This window comes from Somniosus microcephalus, chromosome 5 (genome assembly GCF_052327205.1).
Source record: "Somniosus microcephalus isolate GS21.2 chromosome 5, FLI_Smic_1.0, whole genome shotgun sequence".
Classification (NCBI taxonomy): domain Eukaryota; kingdom Metazoa; phylum Chordata; class Chondrichthyes; order Squaliformes; family Somniosidae; genus Somniosus; species Somniosus microcephalus.
Genome location: NC_140991.1, coordinates 156,040,163 through 156,067,631, shown reverse-complemented (window position 1 = coordinate 156,067,631; position 27,469 = coordinate 156,040,163). Strand labels below are relative to the sequence as shown.

At 48.4% G+C, this 27,469-nt stretch overlaps 1 protein-coding gene and 1 pseudogene across 1 annotated transcript in view; one reads left to right on the top strand and one right to left on the bottom strand.

Annotated features, from left to right (window-relative positions):
* The window catches only part of vwde (von Willebrand factor D and EGF domains), a 374,620-nt gene that overhangs the window by 199,008 nt on the left and 148,143 nt on the right, over positions 1–27,469 (top strand). The window contains exons 10-14 of the mRNA XM_085988385.1: positions 2,703–2,976; positions 13,137–13,345; positions 15,159–16,156; positions 16,612–16,748; positions 19,538–19,696. Coding sequence (XP_085844511.1) covers positions 2,703–2,976; positions 13,137–13,345; positions 15,159–16,156; positions 16,612–16,748; positions 19,538–19,696 — 1,777 coding nt within the window. The remainder of the gene's footprint in view (positions 1–2,702; positions 2,977–13,136; positions 13,346–15,158; positions 16,157–16,611; positions 16,749–19,537; positions 19,697–27,469) is intronic.
* On the bottom strand, positions 17,113–17,633 carry LOC147117407 (uncharacterized; annotated as a pseudogene).

The following is a 27,469-nucleotide window of genomic DNA, read 5'->3' as shown; positions in this document are numbered from 1 at the left end:
TACGCTGAGCTGCAGTGGAACAATGCAAGCCTCCACAGTCAACGGATCATCCTCCGCCATTTCCGCCACCTCCAGCGTGATCCCACCAACAAACACATCTTCCCCTCCCCTCCCCTTTCAGCATTCCAAAGGGACCACTCCCTCCGAGACACCCTAGTCCACTCCTCTAACACTCCCAACACCCCTTCCCCTTCGCCTGGCACCTTCCCGTGCAAATGCAGGAGATGCAACACATGCCCTTATACCTCCCTCCTTCCCACTGTCCAGGGCCCTAAACACCCTTTCCAGGTGAAACAGCGATTTACTTGTACTTCTTGCAATTTAGTATACTGTATTCGCTGCTCACGATGCGGTCTCCTCTACATTGGGAGACCAATCGCAGGTTGGGTGACCGCTTTGCGGAACACCTCTGTTCAGCCTGTAAGGGTGACCCCGAGCTTCCGATCGCCTGTCAATTTAATTCTCTGCTCCACTCCCACTCAGACCTCACCGTCCTCGGCCTCTTGCATTGTTCCACTGAAGCTCAGCGTAAGCTCGAGGAACAGCACCTCATCTTTTGATTAGGCACTTTACAGCCTTCTGGACTCAACATAGAGTTCAACAATTTCAGATCATAACCTCGGCCCCTTATTTTATATATATATTTTTTATCCACACTTTTTTTTTGTGCCTTCTGTTCTCCTCTCCCACATGGCAGCTCTCTTTCATTCTGCCAGTGCAATTTACACTTCATCTAAAGCCATCCTTTGTTTCTTAATCTGTCCCATTACCATCTCCTTTTGCCTTGAATATCTCTTAATGGGCTAAAAATTGAGTAGCGCCCCAATTGAGGCACTAACTTCGCTGGGGCGCTAAAAGTAGCGCCCCGGAAAAATTAGCGCCCCCGCGCCAGAAATTGAGTGGTTGCGCCCCAAGAGGGAAGCGGGAAGCTACTGAGTCAATATTGCGGCGTCATGTGCCGCAGCGCCACACGCTACGGCACGTCGTGCCGCGGTATTGCAGGCCTTCCTCCCCTTCTTAAAGGGGAGGGGCCTTGTGCAGCGCGACCTGGGGCCCAGCTGGGCCCCCAGGGATCGGGAGTGCAGGCAAAAGAGCCCATCACCCAAGAGAAGTGCTGGGCTCTTGGAGCGCAGCCGGCACTCCGGGGGGGGGGGGGGGGGCGGCGGGAGCGCAGGCAGGTGCTGGCAGGCGTCCAGCAGCAAAAATGGCCGCCCCGCACCTCGCCTTTAAATTGCGCCTCCCCAGCCACAGGTACGCCCCCCTGACCCTGTCGGACATAGCATCCGCCGGTAAGTCAGGGGGCGCTCCCAAAGATCGTGGCCGGGGTGTGAGCGGGGCGCTGCACACATCAATGACGTCATCGCCAGCGGTGCAGCGCCACAGGGCGCTACCGGTTAGCGCCACCACTAACCTCCCGCTGAATTTTGCGGGAGGTGTGGGCAGTGCCGCGCCCGGGCGCTAGTGGGTTTGCACTCCACTTAGCGCCCTCTTAAGGCGCTAACGGGTGGCGCTACCAACTGAATTTTTCCTCCAATGTCTCTTAACCTCTCCTGCCTTCTATCCTATCACGGACCTTCCCTTTTGTTCTTTCATCCTCCCCCCCCACTTTCCCAGCCCCTACACTTGCTTAAAAATTTGTTCCATTTCCTGCTTTTTTCCAGTTCTGAGGAAAGGTCATCGACCTGAAACATTAACTCTGTTTCTCTCTTCACAAATGCTGCCTGACCTGCTGAGTATCTCCAGCATTTTGTTTTTATTTCAGATTTCCAGCATCTGCAGTATTTTCTTTTTGTAACCTAAGAAACTAACTGTGTGGAAGACAACAGGAAAAAAATAACATCCTAAGACTCAGTGATACATTTGTCAGTGCAGAAATGGGCATTAGCACAAGGCTTCATGTTATGCAAAGAAACGCCTTAAAGCTTAACCAGAATATTTTAATTCTATTTAATGTTAGTGCAAATTGCTTCAAGTATAGAGGCCACTCGATGAGGTGGCTTTTACCTCTTTCAGTGCTTATTCCCCATCATGAAATTCCTCTAACCAGTGATTTATATCATTTGGAACAGTTAGTCTAAATATTATAGCCATTTTTAGGTTGGTTACAGACCTGCTGAAAATGTTTATCTCTTCAACTAAAACAAATTGATATAAATAATTATCAACAACAGTGGAGTACTGAGGCTGTGCTGCTGTCGGAGGTGCCATCTTTTGGATGAGAAATTATCTGACCTCTCAGGTGGGAATAATAGATCCCACGGCACTAATTGAAAAAAAGCAGGGGGGTTCTCCCGATATCATAGAAATATTTAATTACAAACCATTAACTTTTTTCTAGGATTTTTTGTAATTTTTTTTTCTAATCGTACGTTGCTAGAAAATACTTTGAATTAAATATTTTACTTGGTAAATGCCTTAAGATCTCTTACTGTGGAACTAAATCTATTAACAACGTGCACTGTAAACTGTAACTTAGATTAAATTAATTTATTACAGCATTATTAAATTATATAGCATACGTGCAATTTTAGTAATATTTTATTGCTTTTATTGAATAGGTACTGTTGAAAATATTACTATAACTACAACAATTTGCCAGTAATACATTTGTTCAATCTCAAATTATTTAGTAAATTTGCAAAATGTCTACTGCATTTGCTGTCATTTCTAGTCATTGCAGCATATTTTGTTTACAACCCTAGGCGTTATGATAATTACAAAACTGGGACCTTTATGCTGTATAAGAGTATTGCTCGAGATTTTGAAGTACATGTCCGTCAATGGGACTGTGGGAGCCCTCATTATCCAGCTTCTTGTAACTGTGGATTTGTGGCTAAAGAAGGAGGGGACATCATCGCTTTTGATATGTGTAATGGACAATTACATGAAACCAGGCCGCATTTATCTGTGAAAAGTCAAGACATATCGGGTAACAATGTTAAAATCACTGAATCTTACCAAGGAAAGAAAGTAACAGTAAGTATTTTCCCTTATATTGTGATGGTTGTGCAGTATTCTGTTCAATGAAACAGCAGTCAGTAGCCAAGGAATTACTGTTGGTTATATTAGTGGACAAATACATAGCAACTTTATTGACATCCTTTTGTTTAATTGAGGTGTTAAATTATTTCCTTCAAATGGCTATTTAAATTAATTTAATTAATTTGAAAGAACGAACCCTCTAATTCAATTTATAGCTTGAACTTCTACAAACATATGTCTTCTATTTATTGCAAGCTTACTTAAGATAAACATGGTTAGACCACATGCCACCAAGGGAAATGTAAATTGTTAAATAAAGCACTAATGTATCTTACCTTTACAGCAAGAACAGTATTTGTTAAAAGTATTATTTCACTATAAGTTACATTGTGTAGTTTTCCTGATGCAAGATATCATTTAAACATATTAATTTAATTAGTTAAAACATTGATAGAAGTATGTCATACTGATGCTTTAAGTATTCATCTGCTAATATTGACCACAGTATTCTGGGGTACTGTTACTTGGCCTGGCTGATTACAGGGACCGGGGCGGGGGGAGGGGGGCTGAGGGGGGAAGGAGGGGGCAGTGTTACACCTCTCGCTTAGGCCCTGAGAGAACCTTGGAAGCCAATGTTCTTATGATTAGGGTAGTGTTGGCTGGACAAGCAGCAGGAAGCTCAGCACTGCTGTGTGCTGATACATTGCACAGGTTTAGATGTTTAAACTCCAGGGGGGAGAAATTCGGTTGGTAGCGCCAGCGATTAGCGCCTAAAGAGCCCGAGATTTGGGGCGTTACCCAATTTTTGGGCGGGCGGGCGCAGTGAACCCAGCGCTTCCTGCCATATTGAGTAGCCTTTTAGCGCCGGCGCTAACTCTTTGCGCCCGCAAGCGGGCGCAGGCAGATCATGACGTCATTTCAGTGTGCAACGCCTTTTTGGCACCCCGGACCGGAAAGTCAGTGGCGCACCCCTCCATTCTGCCTGGCGCTATTAGTGACAGTTGGATGGAACGTTACCAGGTCCTTCTCGGACTCGGGGGGCGCTCTTTAAAGGGGGCAGCCCTAGTATAAAAGCGGCAGCCATTTGGGCTGGCCATGCTGCTCGCTGCTGGAGAGAGTTGCAGACCTTCAGTTGGAGAGCGTTCTTCTCATTGAGCCAGCGGAGCCTTGGGACCTTCAGCCCTGTCCAGAACAGTTTGATCGTGAGAGATTACTGTGTCTTACTCGTCTGACATAATAATGGGAGCTGCTTTGGAGGGGAACGTCCTCCTGGCTGAACAACTGGCAAGGGCACAGAGACGGAGGGAGAGAGGGCCAGGATTGGCCAGAAGGAGGAGGGCCAATGGACGTCGCCAAATCCAACCATACGCTGCCAGGGTTTTCAGGCAGCAAGTCTCATACCTTACCATGTCGGAGGAGCAGTGTCTGCGAAGGCTCAGATTCGGTAAGCATGTTGTGACTGAGCTGTGCCACCTGCTTGCTGAAGATCTGCAGCCACGGCTACGGTGCAGGACCTCTCTGTCGGTGGCTGTCAAAGTCACAGTTGCCCTCAACTTTTTTGCCAGCGGCTCGTTTCAGGCAGCAACTGGGGACATAGCAAATATTTCACAATTTGCGGTGCATTGCTGCATCCGGCAAGTGACAGCTGCCCTCTATAGAAGGAGGCGTGAATTAATCACCTTCCCTGTGACCCTGGAGAAGCAGGGGGAGCGCGCACAGGGCTTTGCGGCTATTGCGGACTTCCCCATGGTGTGGGGGGCCATTGATTGCACACATGTGGCTTTGCGGGCGCCATTACAGAATCCTGAGGAGTTCCGCAACCGCAAGGGGTTCCACTCCCTCAATGTGCAGCTGGTCTGTGATCACCAGCAGATGATCATGGCGGTCAACGCACAATTTCCTGGCAGCAGCCACGACGCGTTCATCCTGCGGCAGACCTCAGTGGCTGACCTTTTTGAGGCCCCGGCTCACCCACAAGGCTGGCTTCTTGGCAGGTGAGAACCTTCCCATCGCTGTGGACAATGGGGTCGGCAGCTGTAGTGGTGACAGGACCACTCGGACGTCCTCCAACAATCTGGTGAACTCTCTCCTCGAGATCCGTCAGAGTCTGCAGTTGAGGACGACCTCCTCCGGTGCGAAGCTGGTCCTTGCGGTTCCTCGCCAGCTTGGCCTGCAGGGGAAAGGACGGGAAGTGATGTTACATGATGCCCTGAGTTATCATCTCATGCCCCCCATGGTGGAAGAGCCCTTACATGATGCCCTGAGTTATCATCTCATGCCCCCCATGGTGGAAGAGCCCTTACATGATGCCCTGAGTCAAATGTGCATGTGTGTGCCCAGAAAGGGCCATGGGTGCTTGCTGATGGATGGCCATTGGGGCATAGCGCACCCTGTAGCCATAAAGTCAGGTGCAAATGGAGGGATGCAGAAGTTTGCATAAACACCACTCACTCTCACGACCCAAGTGAGGTCGTTGAATTTCTTCCTGCACTGCACAGGGCCCCTGGTTGCCATGCTGCTGGAGTTGACCCTCTGAGAAACATCCCTCCAAGCTCGTCGGTAGTCCTTATGATTAGGCCTCCTGCCATTGTCGGGGTAGAGGACATCTCGCCGGCGCTCCACTGCGGCTACCAATTCCTCCAGAGCCTCATTGGTGAAGCTCTCTGCCTCACCCTCTCCATCTGCTCCAAGTTTTTTGCGCCAGAGAAGGGCCTGCTCCGATTTTTCAGGCCTACAAGGCGCAGAGTGTGGATGCTGGAGCTGACTGACCCACCCCTTTAAGAGCTGGCCGGCGCCTGGAAGTCTCGTGGTCATCAGTAATTGAGAGCACCTGCGCTGCGCCCACCCGCCCCGATATTGGGTTGCGCCGGCATGTTAGCGCCTTAGGAGTCCCGTGTAACTCCTGAACTTGTGCCTCAATCACCTTTAGGGGCGCTGCAACCCAATATCGCGCGAGGTGGTGATAAGTTGCGTCTGGCTATAAAATTTGCGCAGCGCCAATTCTAACGCCCCAAGCGGGGCTATACCCAAATTCTAGGCCCAGGACTTTCCCTGCAGCCTAAGCTTTGCCTCTTGCCAAACTGCACTTAAGCTCTCTGAAGTTAGTGTGGAGAGAGTGTGCATTCCATACTTCTGTATTGGGAAAATAGAAATACTACCTGTGTGGATTTCTCCGTCATTCTACTCAGTAAGCATTCACCTGCATTCTGCATTATCCTTGGAGAGCATAATGTGTTTAACGATAATTAGAGAGCATTATCCTTTGTGTTTAACGATAATTAGGGAGCCAGTATCTGAAAGCTGAAAGATAGGCTTCCCAAAGGGAATCATACTTAACATGGAGGAAGAGGTGCAGCAGGAGGCTATGAGGGAAGCCAGATGAATCGGGCAGCACCAAAGGATAGCCACAACATCCCAGCAGTATCCATCGAGAGCAACGTATTGACCCATCCGCATTTTCTGAGACATTTCTGGGAGTTCTGTCTCAGCAGGCTGCGTTTCAGTCATAGACAGGCTCATTCCTGGGAACCACAGGAACATTTGCCACATCAGTCAATTTGCCGAGCATTCATCTATTCGGCAAGACACCAAGGGGGAGAAATTCGGTATCGCCCCATTTGGGGCGCAATTATTGGCCAGGCGCAAAGATTAGCGCCTGGCGCTAATTATTGCCTCCGACTGCAAACTTTGCTTTTATCGCCCCTGGAGGTGATTGGAGCGCTAAATCAGGCGCTTCACATCTGTCTTAAGGCGCAAAGGCCAAGGAGCGAGGCGCTAACTCACAGCGCTGGCGAAGCTCATGTGATGTCAGTCAGCAATGGAACACAGACACACTGGCACCGGCCAATTCTTAAAGGGGAGTTCTGATGAATGGTCATCGACCTGAAACGTTAACTCTGTTTCTCTCTTCACAGATGCTGCTTGACCTGCTGAGTTTCTCCAGCATTTTCTGTTTTTATCTTAAAGGGGAGGGTCGATCTTGCTCTCCATCCACATCCTGTTCATTGCAGCCTTGAGTCTCGGCCTGGAGAGACCTGTACATCAAATCTGCTGGAAAGAACAATGGAGAGACCCAGGGAAAGAGCTCAGAGTGCAGCCCCCACAGTCTCTTCTAAATAGATACAAGGAAGGGCAAATCAAAATGAACCAGCAAAGTGCTGCTCAGTATACAAAACTCCTTCACACAGTGTAGGATTTCTCCAGAAGTCTCTCTCTCTCTCTCTCAGAATGCATGGTGCAAAAATGTCACCAACAAAAAAAGGCAGGAAGCGGTCGCCTTTAAATAGCGCTCCCCCAGTCCCTTCCCAACTGCAAAACGCTCCCCTCAACCTGTCGTTGCTAGCGGCAGGCGTTAAGGCAGGGGGCGCCACTCAATTTCCAGTCCGGGGTGCTACCGGGGTGTTGCCCACTCGACTGACGTCACGATCTGCCGGCGCAGGAGATCGTGGCGGTAGTGTTTAGTGCCGCCGCAAAATGTCCGGTTAATTTCGCGAGAGGCGCAGATATCGCCGTGCCCAGGCGCTAGTTGGTTTGCGCCCCACTTAGCGCCCTCTTAAGGCACTAACGGGTGGCGCTACCAACTGAATTTTTCCCCCCAAGTATCCTCTTTGCTGGCCAGCTCAGTTGACATAGTTTGACCGTGGTCCCAGACAGAAGACTGAGAGGGTCATCAAGTTTTTCAGAATTTCAGGATTCCCCAAGGTTGTCAGGAATGTTGATTGTATCAGATGTAACCCCGTTATTTATATGATGAAGGAGGGAGGCAGAAAGCAGGAAACTATAGACCAGTTAGCCTAACATCTGTCGTTGGGAAAATGCTGGAGTCCTTCATTAAGGAAGCAGTAACAGGGCATTTGGATAATCATAATGCAGTCAAGCAGAGTCAGCATGGTTTTATGAAAGGGAAATCACGTTTAACAAATTTGCTGGAGTTCTTTGAAGATGTAACGAGCAGGGTGGATAAAGGTGAGCCAGTGGATGTGTATTTGGATTTCCAGAAGGCATTCGATAAGGTGCCACATAAAAGGTTACTGCATAAGATAAGAGCTCACGGAATTGGGGGTAATATATTAGCATGGGTAGAGAATTGGCTAACTAACAGAAAGCAGAGAGTCGGGATAAATGGATAATTTTCCGGTTGGCAAACTGCAACTAGTGGGGTGCCACAGGGATCGGTGCTGGGGCCTCAACTATTTACAATCTACATTAATGACTTGGATGAAGGGACCGAGTGTAATGTAGCCAAGTTTGCAGATGATACAAAGATGAATGGGAAAGCAAGTTGTGCAGAGGACTCAAAGAATCTGCAAAGGGATATAGACAGGCTAAGTGAGTGGGCAAACATTTGGCAGATGGAGTATAATGTGGGAAAATGTGAGGTTATCCATTTTGGTAGGAAAAATAAAAAAGCAAATTATTTTTTAAATGGAGAGAGATTACAAAATGCTACAGTTCAGAGGGACCTGGGGGTCCTTGTGCATGAAACACACAAAGTTAGCATGCAGGTACAGCAAGTAATCAAAAAGGCAAATGGAATGTTGGCCTTTATTGCAAGGGCGTTGGAGTATAAAAGCAGGGAAGTCCTGCTACAAGGGTATTGGTGAGACCACACTTTGAGTACTGCGTACAGTTTTGGTATCCTTATTTAAGGAAGGATATACTTGCATTGGAGGCAGTTCAGAGAACTGGTTAGGCTGCAACAAGAACAGGAAAATCTGAGCGGAGAATGCCCAGCGCATACTCCACTTAGAACTGACCAAGTTCTGAGAGGGTCCTTAAACAGGCATTCAGCCCCTAATCCTGTCAATCCTGTATGCCAGTAAGACCTTATTTACCCAGGTACAAATGTCAGCTTCCAATTCCTGAAATCTCTTTGCTTGTGGACAGAAGCTGGCCATTTTACCTAACACCATCATGGGAGTACGTTTACCACAAGGATGGCAGTGGTTCAAGAAGGGCCACCACGACTTTCTCAAGGCAACTAGAGATGAGCAATAAATATGACCATGCCAGTATAACCCACTTCCTGAGAACAAGTGAAAAATATATATTTGTTGTACCTACACTAAAATCATGGGACCTGAATTTCCATGACGCCAGTGGTGCACTCTCAGCATATGTCAGCTGGGAGTACTGCACGGCTGCAGGGAAATTGGCCGGGACTGAGGAATGCGAGGTCCCGGCCCAGGTCATGAGTGTCCATCGGCGCTTGATTGTGGTCGGACTTCTGTCCACATCAAATATGTTCATGATGTTGCAGGGGGTAGGGTTGAGGGGAGGGAATTTCCACGCCAAGTGACCTGGACATCAGGATGAACCTGGCAGACAGGTCTGCTCAACGACAGAAGTAGGGCCCACCTGGGAATTCAAGTCTGGGTCATGGCCTATATACCCACCCACAGTCAAAATTGGGGCATCTTCATTAATATTGCTCCTTATAAATAAAAATAAAAATTCTTCCTGCGGCAATACTGCCAAAAGATCGGCTGGCCAGTGCCGCTTTTCCCTCCTCCGCAGCTGGCTCAAAATGCAGGGAACGGTAGCATAGTGGTAATGTCACTGGGCTAATAATCCAGAGACGTGAGTTCAAATCCCACCATGGCAGCTATTTAAATTCAGTTAATTAAATAAATCTGGAATAAAAAGCTAGTATCAGTGGTGACCATGAAACTATCGGATTGTCGTAAAAACCCATCAGGTTCACTAATGTCCTTTAGGGAAGGAAATCTGCCGTCCTTACCTGGTCTGGCCTTTGTGACTCCAGACCCACAGCAATGTGGTTGACTCTTAACTGCCCTCTGAAAAGGCCTAGCAAGTCACTCAGTTGTAACTAACCGCTACGAAACACAATAATAAGAATGAAACCGGACAGACCATCCAGCATCGACCTCGGCACCGGCTATGGACACTGCAACAGCACACCCAGGCCAGTCGACCCTGCAAAGTCCTCCTCACCAACATCTGGGGACATGTGCCAAAATTGGGAGAGCTGTCCCGCAGTAAAGCAACAACCTGACAGTCATACGCACAAAATCATACCTTTCAACCAATGTCCCAAACTCCTATCACCATCCCTGGGTATGTGCTGTCCCACCGGCAGGATAGACCCACCCAGGGCTGGCAGCACAATGGTATACAGTTGGGAAGGAGTGGCCCTGGGAGTCCTCAACATTGACTCCGGGCCCCATGAAGTCTCATGGCTTCAGGTCAAGCATGGGCAAGGACACCTCCTGCTGATTACCACATACTGCCCTTCCTCAGCTTATGAATCAGTACTCCGCCATGTTGAACACCACTTGGAAGAAGCACTGAAAGTAGAAAAGGCACAGAATGTACTCTGGGTGGGGGACTTCAATGTCCATCATCAAAAGTGGCTCGGTAGTACCACTACTGATCGAGCTGGCCAAGTCCTGAAGGACATAGCTGCCAGTCTGGGCCTGCGACAGGTGGTGAGAGAACCAACACGAGGGAAAATCCTACTTGACATCGTCCTCACCAATCTACCTGTCGCAGATGCATCTGTCCATGACAGTATTGGTAGCAGTGACCACCGCACAATCATTGTGGAGACGAAGTCTTGTCTTCACACTGAGGACACCTTCCATCATGTTGTGTGGCACTACCACTGCAAAATGGGATAGATTCGGAACAGATCTAGCAACTCAAAACTGGGCATCTATGAGGCGCAATGGGCCATCAGCAGCAGCAGATTTGTATTCCACCACAATCTGTAACCTCATGGCCCGGCATATCCCTCACTCTACCATTACCATCAAGCCAGGGGACTAACCCTGGTTCAGTAAGGAGCAGCACCAGGCGTACCTAAAAAATTAGGTGCCAATGCAACACAGGACTACATGCATGCTTAAAAAGCGGAAGCTATAGACAGGGCTAAGCGATTATCACAGTCAACAGATCATATCAAAGCTCTGCCATCCTGCCACATCCTGCCGTGAATGGTGGTGGATCATTAAACAACTAATGGGAGGAGGAGGCTCCATGAATATCCCCATCCTCAATGATAGTGGAGCCCAGCACGTGAGTGCAAAAGACAAGGCTGAAGTGTTTGCAACCATCTTCAGCCAGAAGTGCCAAGTGGATGATCCATATCAGCCTACTCCTGATGTTCCCACCATCACAGAAGCCAGTCTTCAGCCAATTCGATGCACTCCACATGATATCAAGAAACAGCTGAGCGCACTGGTTACAGCAAAGGCTATGGGCCCCGACAACATCCCAGCTATCGTGCCGCACCTCTAACCAAGCTGTTCCAGTACAGCTACAATGGCATCTATCTGACAATGTGGAAAACTGCCCAGGTGTGACCTGTCCACAAAAAGCAGGACAAATCCAATCCGGCCAATTACCGCTCCATCAGTCTACTCTCAGTCATCAGTAAAGTGATGGAAGGTGTCATCGACAGTCCTATCAAGAGACACTTACTCACCAATAACCTGCTCACTGATGCCCAGTTTGGGTTCCGCCAAGACCACTCTGCTCCCGACCTCATTACAACCTTGGTCCAAACATCAACAACGGAGCTGAATTCCAGAGGTGAATTGAGAGTGACTGCCCTAGACATCAAGGCAGCAGTTGACCGAGTGTGGCATCAAGGAGCCCTAGTAAAACTGAAGTCAATGGGAATCGGGGGGAAAACTCTCCACTGGCTGAAGTCATACCTAGCACAAAGGAAGATGGTTGTGGTTGTTGAAGGTCAATCATCACAACCCCAGGACATCACTGCAGGAGTTTCTCAGGGCAGTGTCCTAGGCCCAACCATCTTCAGCTGCTTCATCAATGACTTTCCCTCCAACATAAGGTCAGAAATGGGGATGTTCGCTGATGACTGCACAGTGTTCAGTGCCATTCACAACTCCTCAGATAATGAAGCAGTCCATGCCCGCATGTAACATGACCTGGACGACGTTCAGGCTTGGGCAGATAAGTGGCAGGTAACATTTGTGCCACACAAGTGCCAGGCAATGACTATCTCTAACAAGCGAGAGTCTAACCACCGCCCCCTGACATTCAATGGCATTACCATCGCTGAATCCCCCTTCATCAACATCCTGGGGGTCACCATTGACCAGAAACTTAACTGGACCAGCCACATAAATACTTTGGCAACAAGAGCAGGTCAGAGGCTGGGTATTCTGTGGCGAGTGTCTCACCTCCTGACTCCCCAAAGCCTTTCCACCATCTAGAAGGCACAAATAAGGAGTGTGATGGAATACTCTCCACTTGCCTGGATGAGTGCAGCTCCAACAACACTCAAGAAGCTCGACACCATTCAGGATAAAGCAGCCCACTTGATTGGCACCCCATCCACCACCTTAAACATTCACTCCCTCCACTATCGGCGTACCGTGGCTGCAGTGTGTACCATCTACAAGATGCACTGCAGCAACTCGCCAAGGCTCCTTCGGCAGCACCTCCCAAACCCACGATCTCTACCACATAGAAGGACAAGGGCAGCAGGTGCATGGGAACACCACCACCTCCATGTTCCCCTCCAAGTCACACACCATCCTGACTTAGAAGTATATCGCCGACCCTTTATCATCGCTGGGTCAAAATCCTGGAACTCCCTACCTAACAGCACTGTGGGAGTACCTTCACCACACGGACTGCAGCGGTTCAAGAAGGTGGCTCACCAGCACCTTCTCCAGGGAAACTAGGGATGGGCAATAAATGCTGGCCTTGCCAGCGACGCCTACATCCCATAAACGAATAAAAATAAAATACTCTGGCAGGGTCAGGAATGGTGGTTATCAGCACCTGTTCTATCTCACATATGTAGGGAGCAAGGCTGAAGATCTTTGCCCCCATGGAGTGTAAGCCCAGAGTTAAGGTCTGACATGAAGTTGGAGTGAGACGCCCTTATCTGCTTTGCTCCAGTGTCCGGTCAGGGCCTGACCCCAAATTCAATCAATGTTTATAACTGTAGCATCTGTATAAAACAAATGTGTTCCCCACCAATGCTGCAGTTGTCTTAGTAATTGGAAAAGGAATATAACCGGTTGTATTTACAATATAATTGCAGCTATATATTACAGTACTCCAGTGATCATATAATTAGGATCATATCGAAGCAAATGCATCAATTAAATAAACAAAGAGAATAACAATTGCTGAAATTTTCTTTCTCCATATAGATCACATTTTCTTCTGGAGCATTCGTCCGTTCTGATTTGAGTGAATGGGGAATGAGTATAACACTCAGAGCACCAGGCATAGACTTCCAAAGTACCAGGGGCCTTTGTGGCACTTTTGATGGTGATATGAATAATGATTTTCATAATTCAGATGATCTCTTAATTCAAGAAAAGATTGACAACCTTGATGGTTTCATTGAAAATTGGAGGTATGATTAATTCAGAAGTTTTATCTCAAAATGATGGGGTAAGTTTTCTTCAGCACTGCATGGTTGTTAATTTGGCAGAGCGCATCACTCACCCATTATTGAATCTGCTCGATTTTCATTCCATTAATTTCAATGGCATGAAAATCAGATGATTCTACAAAAGGATGGGCCAGATTCCCATCCATGCCATGGCGATTTCGCTATGTAGATTATGCTTGTTGTCAAAAAATATATTAATTGAAAAAAATCTGTTGGTAAAAAACTGTGAGTGCTAAATTAGATAGCCCCTTAAAACAGGCACGGGGATAGCGATGCAAGATTACCCTGTCCCCATTAAGTGTAATGCAGGCAGCACGGAAACTTTGTGCTGCCTGCTCATTACGTGCTGCCTGCATTTTAATGATTTCTGTGTGCAGCCAGCACTAACTGCTCTGTTCATTGGCTGAGGTGCACGCAAAGCAATGTGCATGCAGTCAATGGCACCCTGCATCATGGCGAAGCCTGCAATCCTTGTAAACCCTTGTGCTCGCTCCGCCTGCTTCTCTCTCGAAAGAGGGAATGAAATAAAGTTATCTCTCTTTGAATAGAGAGCCTCAGTAACCTCCCTTATGCAACATTGCACTGCAAACTGCGAGATGGTACTAATTAATACCAGCAGCAGCCTGGAAGCAGCCAGACGCACAAAAGTTCATATCCACGGTCACCTTCACAGCCACTGGCAATGCGGTCCTTGCCCTGCTCTGAGGTTGGAGTTGTGTCTGCAGCAGTTGACAGATTTCAGTGACAATCTCCTTAGTGAAGTGCTGATGTCTCAAGCATTGGTCCTCATTGAAGTTCAGGTAGGAGACTTGCTCCCTGAACACCCTGGGCAGATATGGCCTCCTGCTGGGAGCCCTTCTCCCCCTCTTCTAGCAGTTTGTCCTGCTCTGCATGGCCTCTGCTCATTCTCCCAGTCATGCCCAATTCTAAGAGGAAGGCCTACTAGGCCACCCATATCTGGGAGCAGCTGGTTTGTGCAGAAGCCTTGGAGTCAGCAAAAATGTCTTCAGCACCTGCCACACTGCTCCCTGTACACGTTTGAAATTTGAAACAACTATGGAAAGCACCAAAAATGTGTAGAATTGTAGCAACAGCCAGAATAAATACACCAGCAACTAACCTGTAAGTAGTTGATGATCCCTTTAAATAGCGCTGGTGGGGGGGTCCTTCATGCTGTTTAATGTATGTTCAGCGATGCGAGGTTAAGAGAGGGCGTTGACTGGAGCATGGACCTTCAAAATGGCAACACTGGCGACAAATCAGCGTTGCATGCTTATTGAAGTCATGATCTGCCTGGTCTCCATGCTTCCGGCGGACATTAAGTGAGCGCGGCGCTAACCCTTTCACCAAGACGGCGCCCTGCACAATTCACATTAGGACTATGCGTGTGCGCCACGGATGCCATTTGTAACCTTAATGGGTCTTGCAGCGCCCTAGAAATGGGTGCTACCAAGCCCAATTTTGACCCTTGTGAGTCAGTTATGTATTTGACACTAGTTTGATTTTTCCCTTATGATTGCTACATACCAACCATCACTGAACCTGATATTGCAATTATGTCCAAGTTTTCTGTTAGGTTGTTTCAGTATTTTACACACCAACTTATAATCAAGAATGTATTTTTTAAGGAAAGGAGTGTTTATGAAAAATGGGATAGGCTTAATTTCAATAATAAATCTTTTAACTAAAATGTAATGTGCACTCTATACAGAGGTTGACTGTTCACAGATGTGACACACTATGTGTAATGTTGTTTCTGGTTGTGCTTTTACAGAATTATGCCTGGGAAGAGTCTATTTGATAAAACAGCACCTTCACCTGTTATTGTCAAAAGAAGACGTTATTGTAGTTGTAGCACTGACTCAATTATGCTGCAGCAGTCTTCTAATAAACTAGATTCTGTTCCTCAATCTGGGGTTCCTTCAGCCTGTCCGGGCAGTGAAAACGTGAGATTTTCGAATTTGATACCAGTGCTGGATGTTACAGCAGAGTACATTAGCACTGTTGAGCTGATTAGAGGAATTAGCAGACGCAATGCTCAAAACAAGTCTACAATTTCTACTTTAACAGATATACATTATACCAGTCTGAGTAAATTAAACCAAACTATCCATTTTGCAAGGGTCTCCTATGTATATCCTAGAGGGAACAGCATGCTGAGAAAACAAGGGATATCAAGGGAACACAGTAGAAGGAACAAACATAAGAACAACCGGTACCATCAGAAAAGGCATCTTGGCAATAGAAGATGGAAACGCCAAAATTACTATGAGTACTTACCAACATTCCCTTTTCAAAGTCTTACACAGACAGACTTAGAAGGATTTAGTTACTTCTTTCCTGAGGACCATACTTCTGAACTTCATCAGGAGATCTTGCCTTCTTGGCCTACACCTTCTGGACTGACAGAAGCTAAGGCCTTTGATTTATGCCAACAGACAGTTACCAATTCCAGTGTGGGCCAAACCTGTGGAGAGTTACTAGGCCGACGATTAATGGATGTTGTAGATATTTGTATCTTGGATCTTCAGCTTAAGGATGACCTCAGCTGGGCAAGTGGAGGCCTAAGTTTATTGGAGAATGAATGTGAAAGGAAACTTCTACAAGATGGGATCTATCATGGAAGTGACAATGGGGACTTATCTAGTGTACCTCAGGATATCTTGTCAGCACTAAGGTGTCCCAGTTCTTGCAATGACAATGGTGAATGCACTGAGTGGGGTTGTGCCTGTTTTTCAGGTTTCAGCAGCTATGATTGCAGTGTTTTAGTCGGTAAGTACTGTGGCACAAATAAATAAAACTTCTAAATTTATCAAACTTTCCTATTGCATTTGCAATCTTTAGCACATCTATTGACGCTTTGTAGAATTATTAATAATTGAGTAGTGTAACTCCCTGAGGATGCAGGTTGTGTTCCCCATTTTGCTCATTGGTGAATGGAGCTGCACAGTATGGGGAGATACTGAGCAGAGGCGAGGCATCTGCCGGAAGGGGGAAGAACAATCCAGTTTTGTACTGCTCACTGGGTCAATGTCACAACCCCCTCTCCCCTTCCCCCCCTTTGCTAATGATGGAAAGCAGTAATTAAGCAGTACTTGGGAAAAAAAAATATTCAGAATTTTTAGTTTGGGAAAGACTTACAGACAGCTAAATGTAAGGTCTTGCAAGTATAAAATTCTGCAGATTGTACAATTTAATTCACATTTTATATGATATTAATATCGAAGATCAGCTTCCTGAAATCATAGAGTTGGAGAATTCTGGATTGTGTGATGTTCGGCAGTATGACTGTACCTCTGTGAGGGTCTTCGGCCAGGGGTTCATGGAATCTGCAAGTTTAACGTGTGAAATCATCAAGTTGCAAGTAAGTAAAGTTACAGGATGCAGTCTATACTCAATAGTAAATAGAGTACAGGGCTATTTTGTTAAAACACATTTTAACCTACAGTTCTGCAGGCATTTGTAAAGTGGTGTGAGAGGTTTCTAAGAGTTCAAAGTAAAATGATTGGAATGAAATAAACTTGCTACTTGCTGTAAAGCTGAGACTTGTCAAATTTGACTCAGTCTTTGGATATTGGGCATTATTTTGTAACAGTTCAAACTTAACAGTTCCCTTGTTTTATCCAAGTGCAAATGTTTGATTTGTTTAGGCTTTCATTACGGAGGTCTATCATACCATATATTTAATTGTTTATATAATGGAAATGTTAGTCACCATTTCAGCCGATTCAGTTATTCTTCAAGTAACTACAAGCTTTGGCCAGTCTGACGAAGCTAAAGTTCTCATGTAAACCAATCAGCACTGCCTGAACTTCAGAGTCCAGAACACACACAGCCACAGGCAGGCCCTCATTGTCTTCTCGGACTCCACCCAACATTTGGATCCCAGCAGACGTCAACTAGCTGCAAAGATCCTCACTGCCCAACACACAAACCTTGCCTTTTATCCTGGCAAAATCCCTCAGATACAAGACAGAGCAGTGGGCAGTACTAAGTATCTCCTCCCTCTTGACCTTGAAACCCAGAGCTGAGAACTTATGGCGATACATCTCTCTGGACCTGCTGCAGTTATTGGTGACAAAGTAAATGAGCTTACAAAGAATTGATCACCTCAAGGGCCCCTCGGATAGCTCTCCCCCCCTTCCCAAATCACCCCGTCGCAGTCAAACAATAAGCTGTCATTGGCAGCTAGCAGCTCCTTGATCTGAGCCCCATTAGTTAACTTACGGCAGTGCCCGGACACAGCCATTGCGACAGCAACACCAGTGAGCTTCTCCAAACTACATCAATTGAGACTATTCATTTTCTACATGTGTGTGAACACGTGTGAAGTAGAGAGTAGAGTTAATACCTTGAATGGATGTAAGGACTCCTATCTCTTCAGGACTATCCATTGTGAGTTTATAAAAATGTAAGGTTTTTTAAAGATCAAATGATGAAGGTTACATTGAATATGAAAATTAGTAAGCTATAGTAACAATCTTTCAATCTTCATTGACGTTGCCGGCATTTACTTAATAATACCACCAGAATCACATCATGTTAGTTGCATAACGAGATAAAATATATAGGGGGAGAAATTCGGTATCGCCTCGTTTGGGGCGCAATTATCGGCCGGGTGCAAAGATTAGTGCCTGGCACTAATTGTCGCCTCCGACTGCAAACTTGGCCTCTATCGCCCCGGAGGTGGTTTGAGCGCTAAATCAGGCGCTAACGCCGAGGAGCGAGGTACTACTTCAGAGCGCTGGCGAAGCTCATGTGATGTCAGTTAACAATGGAACACAGACACACTGGCGCCGGCCAGCTCTTAAAGGGGAGGGTCGAGCTTGCTCTTCAGCCACACCCTGCTCATTGCAGCCTTGAATCTCGGCCTGGAGAGACATGTACATCAATTCTGCTGGAAAGAACAATGGAGAGGCCCAGGGAAAGAGCTCAGAGGTCAGCCCCCATAGTCTTTTCTAAATCGATGCAAGGAAGGTCAATCAAAATGAACCTGCAAAGTGCTGCTCAGTACCCAAAACTCCTTCACACAGCATTGAATCTCTCCAGAAGTCAGTCTCTCTCAGAATGCCTGGTGCAAAATGTCGCCGACAAAAAAAGGCAGGAAGCGGCCGCCTTTAGCGCTTCCCCAGTCCCTTCCCGACTGAAAAACGTTCCCCTCTACCTGTCGTTGCTAACGGCAGGCGGAAAGGCAGGGGGCGCGACTCAATATCCAGTCCGGGGTACTGCCGGGGCCTTGCACACTCGACTGACGTCACGATCTGCGGGCGTAAGAGATCGTAGCGGTAGTGTTTAGTGCCACCGCAAAATGTCTGGTTAATTTTGTGAGCGGCGCAAACATTGCCACGCCTGGGCGCTAGTTGCTTTGTGCCCGTTAGCACCCTCTTAGGGCACTAACGGGAGGCGCTAATCAACCAAATTTTTCCCCCATAATGTATAAAAGATATCTGGCAGGAGCCATAACATCAAAGTTAATTTTATAGGTTAGCCAAATCGAACAAGATTAATCTATCACTGTTAATTATTTTTCAAGTGCACTAACTTAACTTGAATAACAAATTGTTTTATTTCAGTGGCCAAAGCCAACTTAATTAAAACTATTTGTACAGAGTAGCTAAGTTAAGCTTTGATTTCAGCACCAGACATGATTACAATTTTTATATCAAAGCACCTAAGTTGCACAATGAATGGTACAAGTAACAAGTATAAGTAGGATAATAATGCCTCATAGCTCCCGAAGAAGCTGAAGGCTCTGTGTACTTTCATTTCTGTTGGGACTCTTCCCGAGCCTGCTCTCCAGTTTCCAGGCAAAGTGCCAGCTTCTGTTGGGGTTGGTGCTGCTCAATAACCTCATCCCATAATTTAGTCTGAACCTCTCCAGTCGGGCATTACTGTCATAAAAATGCAGACAATTACCTGACCTGGAATATAGAGCATGGATGCTCCCCAATCCTAGTTAGTCTACCACTACTCCAAGGCAAAATGGAGTGATCTGCAAACATATGTTTGCACTCAAAGAGAAGAGGGTGAAATTAGGCTCTATATAGATAAAAACTGTAAGGAGCCAGCATGAGTTGTGCTATAATTTTTGTTTTATTGTGTTAAAAGAATTAATGTTATTTCTTTTGATTTCCTTTATCTAATTGAGCACAGTACGTCAATGATGAATGGGTTCCAACTGTGCCACAGCCGACAAAGGCTACTTTTTTGAGTAGTAGAGCTGTGGACTGCCAGATTCCAGCTGAGACTGGTCAACCATTTGAAAGCACAGACCTCGTTGATGACACGCCAATTGCAAGATGGCAAGTCAAGGTGCGACATTTTAAAATTACTAATAATTTATGTTAAAGTGTATGGTGGAACTGAATGCTTACAAATGCTGTAGTCTGTAGCAATCAACCTTCAGGAGGTTGGGGCTTACACAAATGCAGTTCATTATTTTAAATGCATGTGCATGCCAGCTGCAGAAACTCATGGAAGTTCACAGGAGTGTTGTAAGACAAAAATTTGACACCAAGCCACATAAGGAGAAATTAGGGCAGATGACCAAAAGCTTGGTCAAAGAGGTAGGTTTGAAGGAGCATCTTAAAGGAGGGAAGAATGGTAGAGAGGCGGAGAGGTTTAGGGAAGGAATTCCAGAGCTTGGGGCCTAGGCAGCTGAAGGCACGACCACCAATGGTTGAGCGATTAAAATCAGGGATGCTCAAGAGGCCAGAATTAGAGGAGCGCAGTATTTTGGGGAGGGGGGGGTGCGGTGGGGTAGGGTTGTGGGGCTGGAGGAGATTACAGAGATAGGGAGGGGCGAGGCCATGGAGGGATTTTAAAACAAGGATGAAAATTTTGAACTCGAGGCGTTGCTTAACCAGGTGCCAACGTAGGTCAGCGAGCACAGGGGTGATGGGTTAACAGGACTTGGTGCGAGTTAGATCACGGGCAGCCGAGTTTTGGATGACCTCAAGTTTTCGTAGGGTAGCACGTGGGAGGCCAGCCAGGAGTGCGTTGGAATAGTCAAGTCTAGAGGTAACAAAGGCATGGATGAGGGTCTTAGAGGCAGATGAGCTGAGGCAGGGGTGGAGACGGGCAATTTAATGGAGGTGGAAATCGATGGTCTTAGTTATGCTGCAAATATGTGGTCGGAAGCTCATTTCGGGGAAATATGACATCAAAGTCGCGAAGAGTCTGGTTCAGCCTCAGATGGATGCTAGGGAGAGGGATGGAGTCGGTGGCTAGGGAACAGAGTTTGTGGCAGGGACCAAAGACCATGGCTTCCCAATATTTAAGTGGAGAACATTTTTGCTCATCCAGTACTGGATGTCGGACAAGCAGTCTGACAATTTACAGATCATGGAGGAAGTCAAGAGAAGTGGTGGTGAGGTAGAGCTGGGTGTCATCAGCGTAGATGTGGAAACTGGCACTGTGTTTTTGGATGATGTCACCAAGGGGCAGCATGTAGATGAGAAATAGGAGGAGGCCACGGATAGATCCTTGGGGGACACCAGAGGTAACGATGCGGGAGCGGGAAGACAAGCCATTGCAGGTGATTCTCTGGCTATGGTTAGATAGATAAGATAGATCGTTTTCAGGCACACAATGGATGGCCAGGAGTTGAATTTCTCCCCCACTGTGTGCAAAATAGAAAATAGCTGCTGCATTTGCCTATGTAACAACAGTGACTACACTTCAAAAGTAATTAATTTCATGTAAATGAGTTCAAGACATGCTGACACACTTTGGCCCCGAATTTATCAGACATTCCGGTAGATCCCACCCCTGTACCTCCGGCGGGAATCTGGCAAAACAGCCAGAAACCCTATCAACACCCAAATATGATGGTTCCCAGACTTGCACAGGAGTTCACAGTGACATTGTTTGGGGGTTTTGTTTTGGAGCTAGTGCACCAAGTGAAACGTGGTGTACCGGCCTCCAACCACACAAGTGTGCTCCACCGTTTGGGGGGGGGGTGGGGGGTTGCAGGATATGGTGTGGGCCTGGACCCTGAAGTTTGGGGCTGCATTTTTTAATCATTTATTTTTAAGTGATCCCCTGACGCTAGGACTGCTCAGAGCACCAACTAACACTCTCTGGATGCGGGGACTCAGCACCACCTGTCAACACCCCCCAAACCCCAGGCCAGGTATTTAATTTTAACATTTCCCGAGTCTTTGGTGGAAGGAAGAGCGTCGCATATGTGCCCCACACATCACTGAAGGTCCGCTCCTGCAGGCTCCCCTTCCTTTCCCCTCGAACCCACAAGCTTTAGTGGTGCAAGCGGCAGAGTTCGGCATTGGGTGTGATCCTAACAACTTCTGGATTACACTCCTGTGGATTTTCGTAGCCTATTTGAATAGAAGTAATTATAATCTAAATCCATTGCTTATAAATTTTAGAGTCCAGAAATTCTACTCCTTCAGGGCGGAACTCAGGTGCAGAGTTGACGGAAGCAATAGAATTTAGAGCAGAACGTGGATCTGCTGGCTTTCCACCTCTTCAGTTCAGTCATATCTATATCTGCCGAAAGTAGGCATAGGTGCTGTTCTAGTCCGCATGTTAGCCCCAACAAGACTAAATTGTCCTTGGATGTCTCACTGCAATCAGGGCTAGGGAAGTGGAAAGTCTTGGGTGTGCTTTTAACACATGGGAGTTTTGTTGTTGAATCTGGCATGACTTCAGTCTTTAGCCCTACATGCTTCCGGTTTCCCATTTTTAAGCAGCAAGGCATTGCTCCAAGATTGCAATTCCTATGCTGGGTGGGAACCCCTGTTGCACTGCTACTGGCACAATCACCTGCCCCCAACATTATGTTAATTATCATGGCCCTGGGGTCTAGGACATGGTCAAGACAGGAGCAAAGCACTGCCAGGATTTTGACCCTTATATACTTTGTTATACTGACAAAGATTACTGAGAATATTTTCCACTTAATTAATTCTATATATTCCTAAACCACAATGTGTGGACACAAATCTATCTATCTATATATATAAAACGGTATGTCTCTCTGTCTGTCTTTCTGTCTCTCTGTCCGGCTATACAATCAAAAGTTATAGAGCGTACCTACACGTGTGTTACATCAAAAGAAAGCTTACGATTCCAGAACGGTCATAAGCGTATGTACGTTTCGGTGAGACAAAAATTGTGCCCGCGGTATCCAAAAAATGTTCAAAATTCCGCTCATTATCTGCTCATTAGCATTGAGTGACGTCGAGGTCGACCAATCGTACGGTCGAGCGACCCGACGGTCGACCAATCGCTGCATGGCGGGGCAGGTTCCTGGTGCGTGCGGGCCCTTCTAGAGTCGAGTGACGGGACGATTGACCAATCCTACGCTTCGGTGACCTGACGGTCGACCAATCAGTGCGTATGTGGGCGGGCCTTATCGTTCTGAACCGAGGTGAGTCACCGCCATTTTGATTCCAAACTTTTCATTTCTTTTTCCCGCTTTCTGCGTCTTTAAAAAAAAAGTTGCTTTTAAAACACATTTTGTTTTTAAAAAAAGTTAATTACTTTCTAAATCTTTTATCTAATCTCATTAATTTTCCTAACTTTCCCCGTTTTTGCAGGTAGGCCTCGAAGCCTGGGTGTCTGTTGCCAGCCATGCTGGACCCTAGGCAATTGTTTTGTGGCAAGCTCCTCCCACCCCTCACCCCCCACCCCCCCGCTGGGCCCGATTCCGAACCAGTGGCCAGCCATCTTGGTAAAGGCTGGCTGGGCTCACTGCAAGCTCCTCGCGCTTCATTCGCGCTCACGCTGCACGGCGCACGTGCACCTCCACACAGAGCGCGGCCAGAGGGAAGCGAGCAGGTTAGCGGGGGGGGTGGGGCTCGGGAGGGGAGGGGGAGCAGAGTGGGTTACCCCGGCAACCGGGCTCGCCAGCCGCAATCGGCCGTCTCAAGCCGCCCAGGCCCAGTCCCGGAGATCGGGAGGCGGAGAGGGGAGGAGGGTTACCAAGGCAACCAGGCCCGGCCAGCCACAATCGGGCGTCTCAAGCCGCCTCAGGCCCGGCCTCGGGAGGGCGGGGCTCGGGCTGACCGGGGCGCTGCGCTCGGCATGTCAGTGCGTGGGGCGGCACGGAGCTCAGCGGAGCCATCGCCGGCAGAGGGGAGAGGGTCTGCTGGCACCCCCCTCCCTTTCTCCCCCCCTCCTTCCCCCACCTCCCCCACCCCTCCCCTCCTCTCCCGCCCTCTCCCCCTCCCCCTCCCCTCCTCTCCCCCTCCCCTCCTCTCCCTCCCCTCCTCTCCCCCCTCTCCCCCTCCTCCCCTCCCCTCCCCTCTCCTCCCCCCTCCCCCTCCCCCTCCCCCCCCTCCCCTCCTCTCCCCCTCCCCTCCCCTCCTCTTCCCCTCCCCTCCTCCCCCTCCCCTCCTCTCCCTCCCCTCCTCTCCCCCTCCTCTCCCCCTCCCCTCCCCCCTCTCCCCTCCCCTCCCTCCCCTCCCCCCTCCCCTCCCTCTCCCCCCTCCCCCCCCTCTCCCCCCTCTCTCCCCCCCTCTCCTCCCCTCCCCCTCCTCCCCCTCCCTCCCCCCTCCCCCTCCTTTACCCCCTCCCCTTTTCCCCCCTCCCCTTTCCCCCTTTCCCCCTTCCCCCACCCCCTTCCCCCCCTCCCCTTCCCCCCCACCTTCCCCCAGTCGCGCTCTCTCTTCCCCCAGTCGCTCTCTCTCTTTCCCCCAGTCACGCTCTCTCTTCCCCCCAGTCGCTCTCTCTCTTCAAACAACAACATGCCCTCAAAAATCCCTCGGCACCACCGGGCACTTCAGCTAGTTATATATAAAGCAGGCAACAATAAGTCAAATTAAAAAATGACTTAATTTAATGAGTGTAGGAATGGAAGTTCCTATCCGAATAATGAAGTTCGACACAGTGAAACAAAATAACCAAGTTTAATAAACAAACAACTTAACTAGTAAAAGCACAGGAGCCGATGTAAACAGGTCTGTGCAGCCTTACAGCCTCTCTAAGACTGCTACTAAGTACTGGAAGCCGACGTCATGACGTCATCATGTTCTCCGCGCCAACTGGGGGTCACGTGATCGGCGTCATGACGTCATCACGTGAAAATGCAAGAAACGACATACAGTTTAAAGGTGCAGTCCACAGCTGCACTACATGGTAGTTAAAGGGATGATTACTAATTGCCCAGTGTCTCTTGGTGGCTCCGCCACAGGCGCCCCCCCAGAATTCTCTTTAACAGACAGCGTCAAACGAACAGGAGGTTTAATGGTTCTGCCCGAATGACTACGAACTTCAGACAGTGGAACGTTGGGAGACGAGCCGGTGCTTGGTTGTGTCTGAAGCGGTGCATCTGGGCTGGAGGAAACAGTAGCAGAAGGTGTAGGCAAGGATGAGGCAGAAGCAGGCAGTTCAATGGTAGGCTGTTGCATAACCGATCTAGCAGCCAACGGTGGTCGTCCACGGCGAGGTGGCTGGGCAGCAACAACTGGTTCACTCTGATCCAGATGGGCTGGTTTAAGTCGGTCGATAGAGATGGTATCGGACTTACCTCCCACTTTGACCGTGAAAAATTTCTCTCCCGCTGAGATGACACGAAACGGTCCAGCATAAGGTGGTCTGAGTGTATCTCTATGAGCGTCCTGCCGAATAAAAACGTAATCGGAACTCATAAGTTCAGCCAGAACATGAGGGCTCTGTAGGTTGTGATGCGAGGTTGGAATAGGCAGGAAATTCTTTGCCACCTCATGATGCTGAAGGAGCTGCTGAGCAGGCGACCACGGTTCTGTATGTGGAGGGAGAAATTCCCCTGGTACTCGAAGTGCTTGACCGTAGACTAACTCAGCCGATGAAGCCTGGAGGTCATCCTTGGGGGCTGTATGGAGGCCTAGCATCACCCAGGGGAGTCTGTCCACCCAGTTGGGACCACGCAAGCTGGCACGGAGGGACGCCTTTAGAGACCGATGAAACCTCTCGCATAGACCGTTCGCTTGCGGATGGTAAGCGGTGGTACGGTGCAGCTTGGTACCCAAGCCCTGTGCAACTGTGTTCCACAACTCTGACGTGAATTGTGGACCTCGGTCAGAGGAGATGTCAGATGGCACCCCAAACTGGGCCACCCACGACGAAATAAACGCCCTGGATACGTCCGCTGTCGTGGTAGCGACCAAGGGAATCGCCTCTGGCCACCTGGTAGTGCGGTCCACTATTGTCAGGAGATGCATGAAACCCCGCGAAGTGGGGAGGGGACCCACTAAGTCCACGTGTACGTGATCGAACCGGCGTTCCGGCACCGGGAAGATGGCCACTGGAGCCTTAACATGACGATGGACCTTTGATTTTTGACAGTCCATGCAATTGTTTGTCCAGTCCCGAACGTCTGAATGCATTCCCTTCCAAACAAATTTGCAGGACATAAGTCGTTGTGAAGCTCGCATCCCCGGGTGTGATAAGCCATGTATAACCTGAAAAATCTTCTTACGCCATTCGACTGGCACAATGGGCCGGGGCACTCCCATGGATGTGTCGCACAAGAGCGTGGTTCCTGCTGATTGAAACACAACATCGGCTACCTGCAAGCTAGAAGGCATGGTCCGATACGCCTGAACTTCGGGATCTGCCAGTTGTTCTTCCGCCAACCCGACGAAATCGATTCCCGGGTGAACTGCCTGGACTGGGACACGCGAAAGGCAATCAGCCACGAGATTATCTTTGCCGGACACATGTCGTAAATCCGTCGTAAATTCAGATATAATGTAAGGTGGCGCTGTTGCCGGCTGACCACGGCTCCACCGTTTTGGCCCATTGCGAAAGTGAGCGGCTTATGGTCCACGAATACAGTGAATGGGCGCCCTTCTAGGAGAAAATGGAAATGCCGGGATGGCCAAAACAGGGCCAGCAACTCCCTGTCAAAAGTGCTATATTTTCGCTCATTCTTGCGCAGTTGGCGGCTAAAAAAGGCCAATGGCTGCCAAGTCCCGTCAACCCATTGATCCTGAACAGCCCCGATGGCGTAATCGGAGGCATCGGTAGTAAGGGCGATGGTCGCGCCCGGGAGTGGGTGTGCAAGCATAGTTGCGTCTGCCAATGCCGCCTTGGTGTCCAGGAATACCTGGTCCATCCGTGGTGTCCAAGTGATAACATCTTTACCCGACTTCCCTTTGAGTGCTTCGTACAGCGGCTGCATCAATTGGGCTGCCTTGGGGACAAAACAATGATAAAATTTACCATCCCCAGGAACTCCTGAAGAGATTTGAGTGTGTGAGGCCGTGGGAATGCCGTAACTGCCTCTACTTTGGTGGCCAGTGGGACGGCGCCTTCTGAGGTGATCCTATGCCCCAGAAAGTCAATGCTGGTTAACCCAAACTGGCATTTGGCTAGGTTTATGATGAGGCCATGTTGGCTGAGACGGGCAAAGAGTGTACGTAAATGAGCATGTGCTCCTCCTTAGCCTTACTAGCGATAAGAATGTCATCCAAGTAAATGAAAATGAAGGGAAGGTCCGTAACACAGAGTCCATGAGTCGCTGAAAGGCTTGAGCCGCATTTTTCAATCCAAAAGGCATGCGGAGGAACTCAAAAAGGCCGACGGTGTGATGACTGCCGTTTTGGGGACGTCTTGAGGGTGCACAGGAACTTGGTGATATCCACGGACGAGATCTACTTTGGAAAATATTGAGTTGCCAGCCAAATGAGCCGAAAAATCTTGTATATGCGGTATTGGGTACCTATCCGGCATAGTGGCTTCGTTAAGGCATCTGTAATCCCCGCAAGGCCTCCATCCGCCACCTGGTTTAGGTACAATGTGTAATGGGGAGGACCAAGGACTATCGGAGCGTCGGACAATCCCAAGGCGCTCCATGGTCTGAAACTCTGCCTTTGCGGCTGCAAGCTTTCCGGGTTCCAATCTTCGTGCCCGAGCGTAAACAGGCGATCCCGTTGTGGTGATGTGATGCACCACACCGTGCCTCGCGACTGCTGCCGAAAATGTAGGCCTGGTGAGCCCCGGGAACTCGCCGAGTAGGCGCCTAAACCCTTCCTGCGATGGAACCGCACAGGCAACCGACCAGGAGACAGCGGTGCTGCGGTGGCAAGGCACCGCGTGGAAAGTAGACGCATTAATGAGTCGGACAATGTCTCTCTCTTT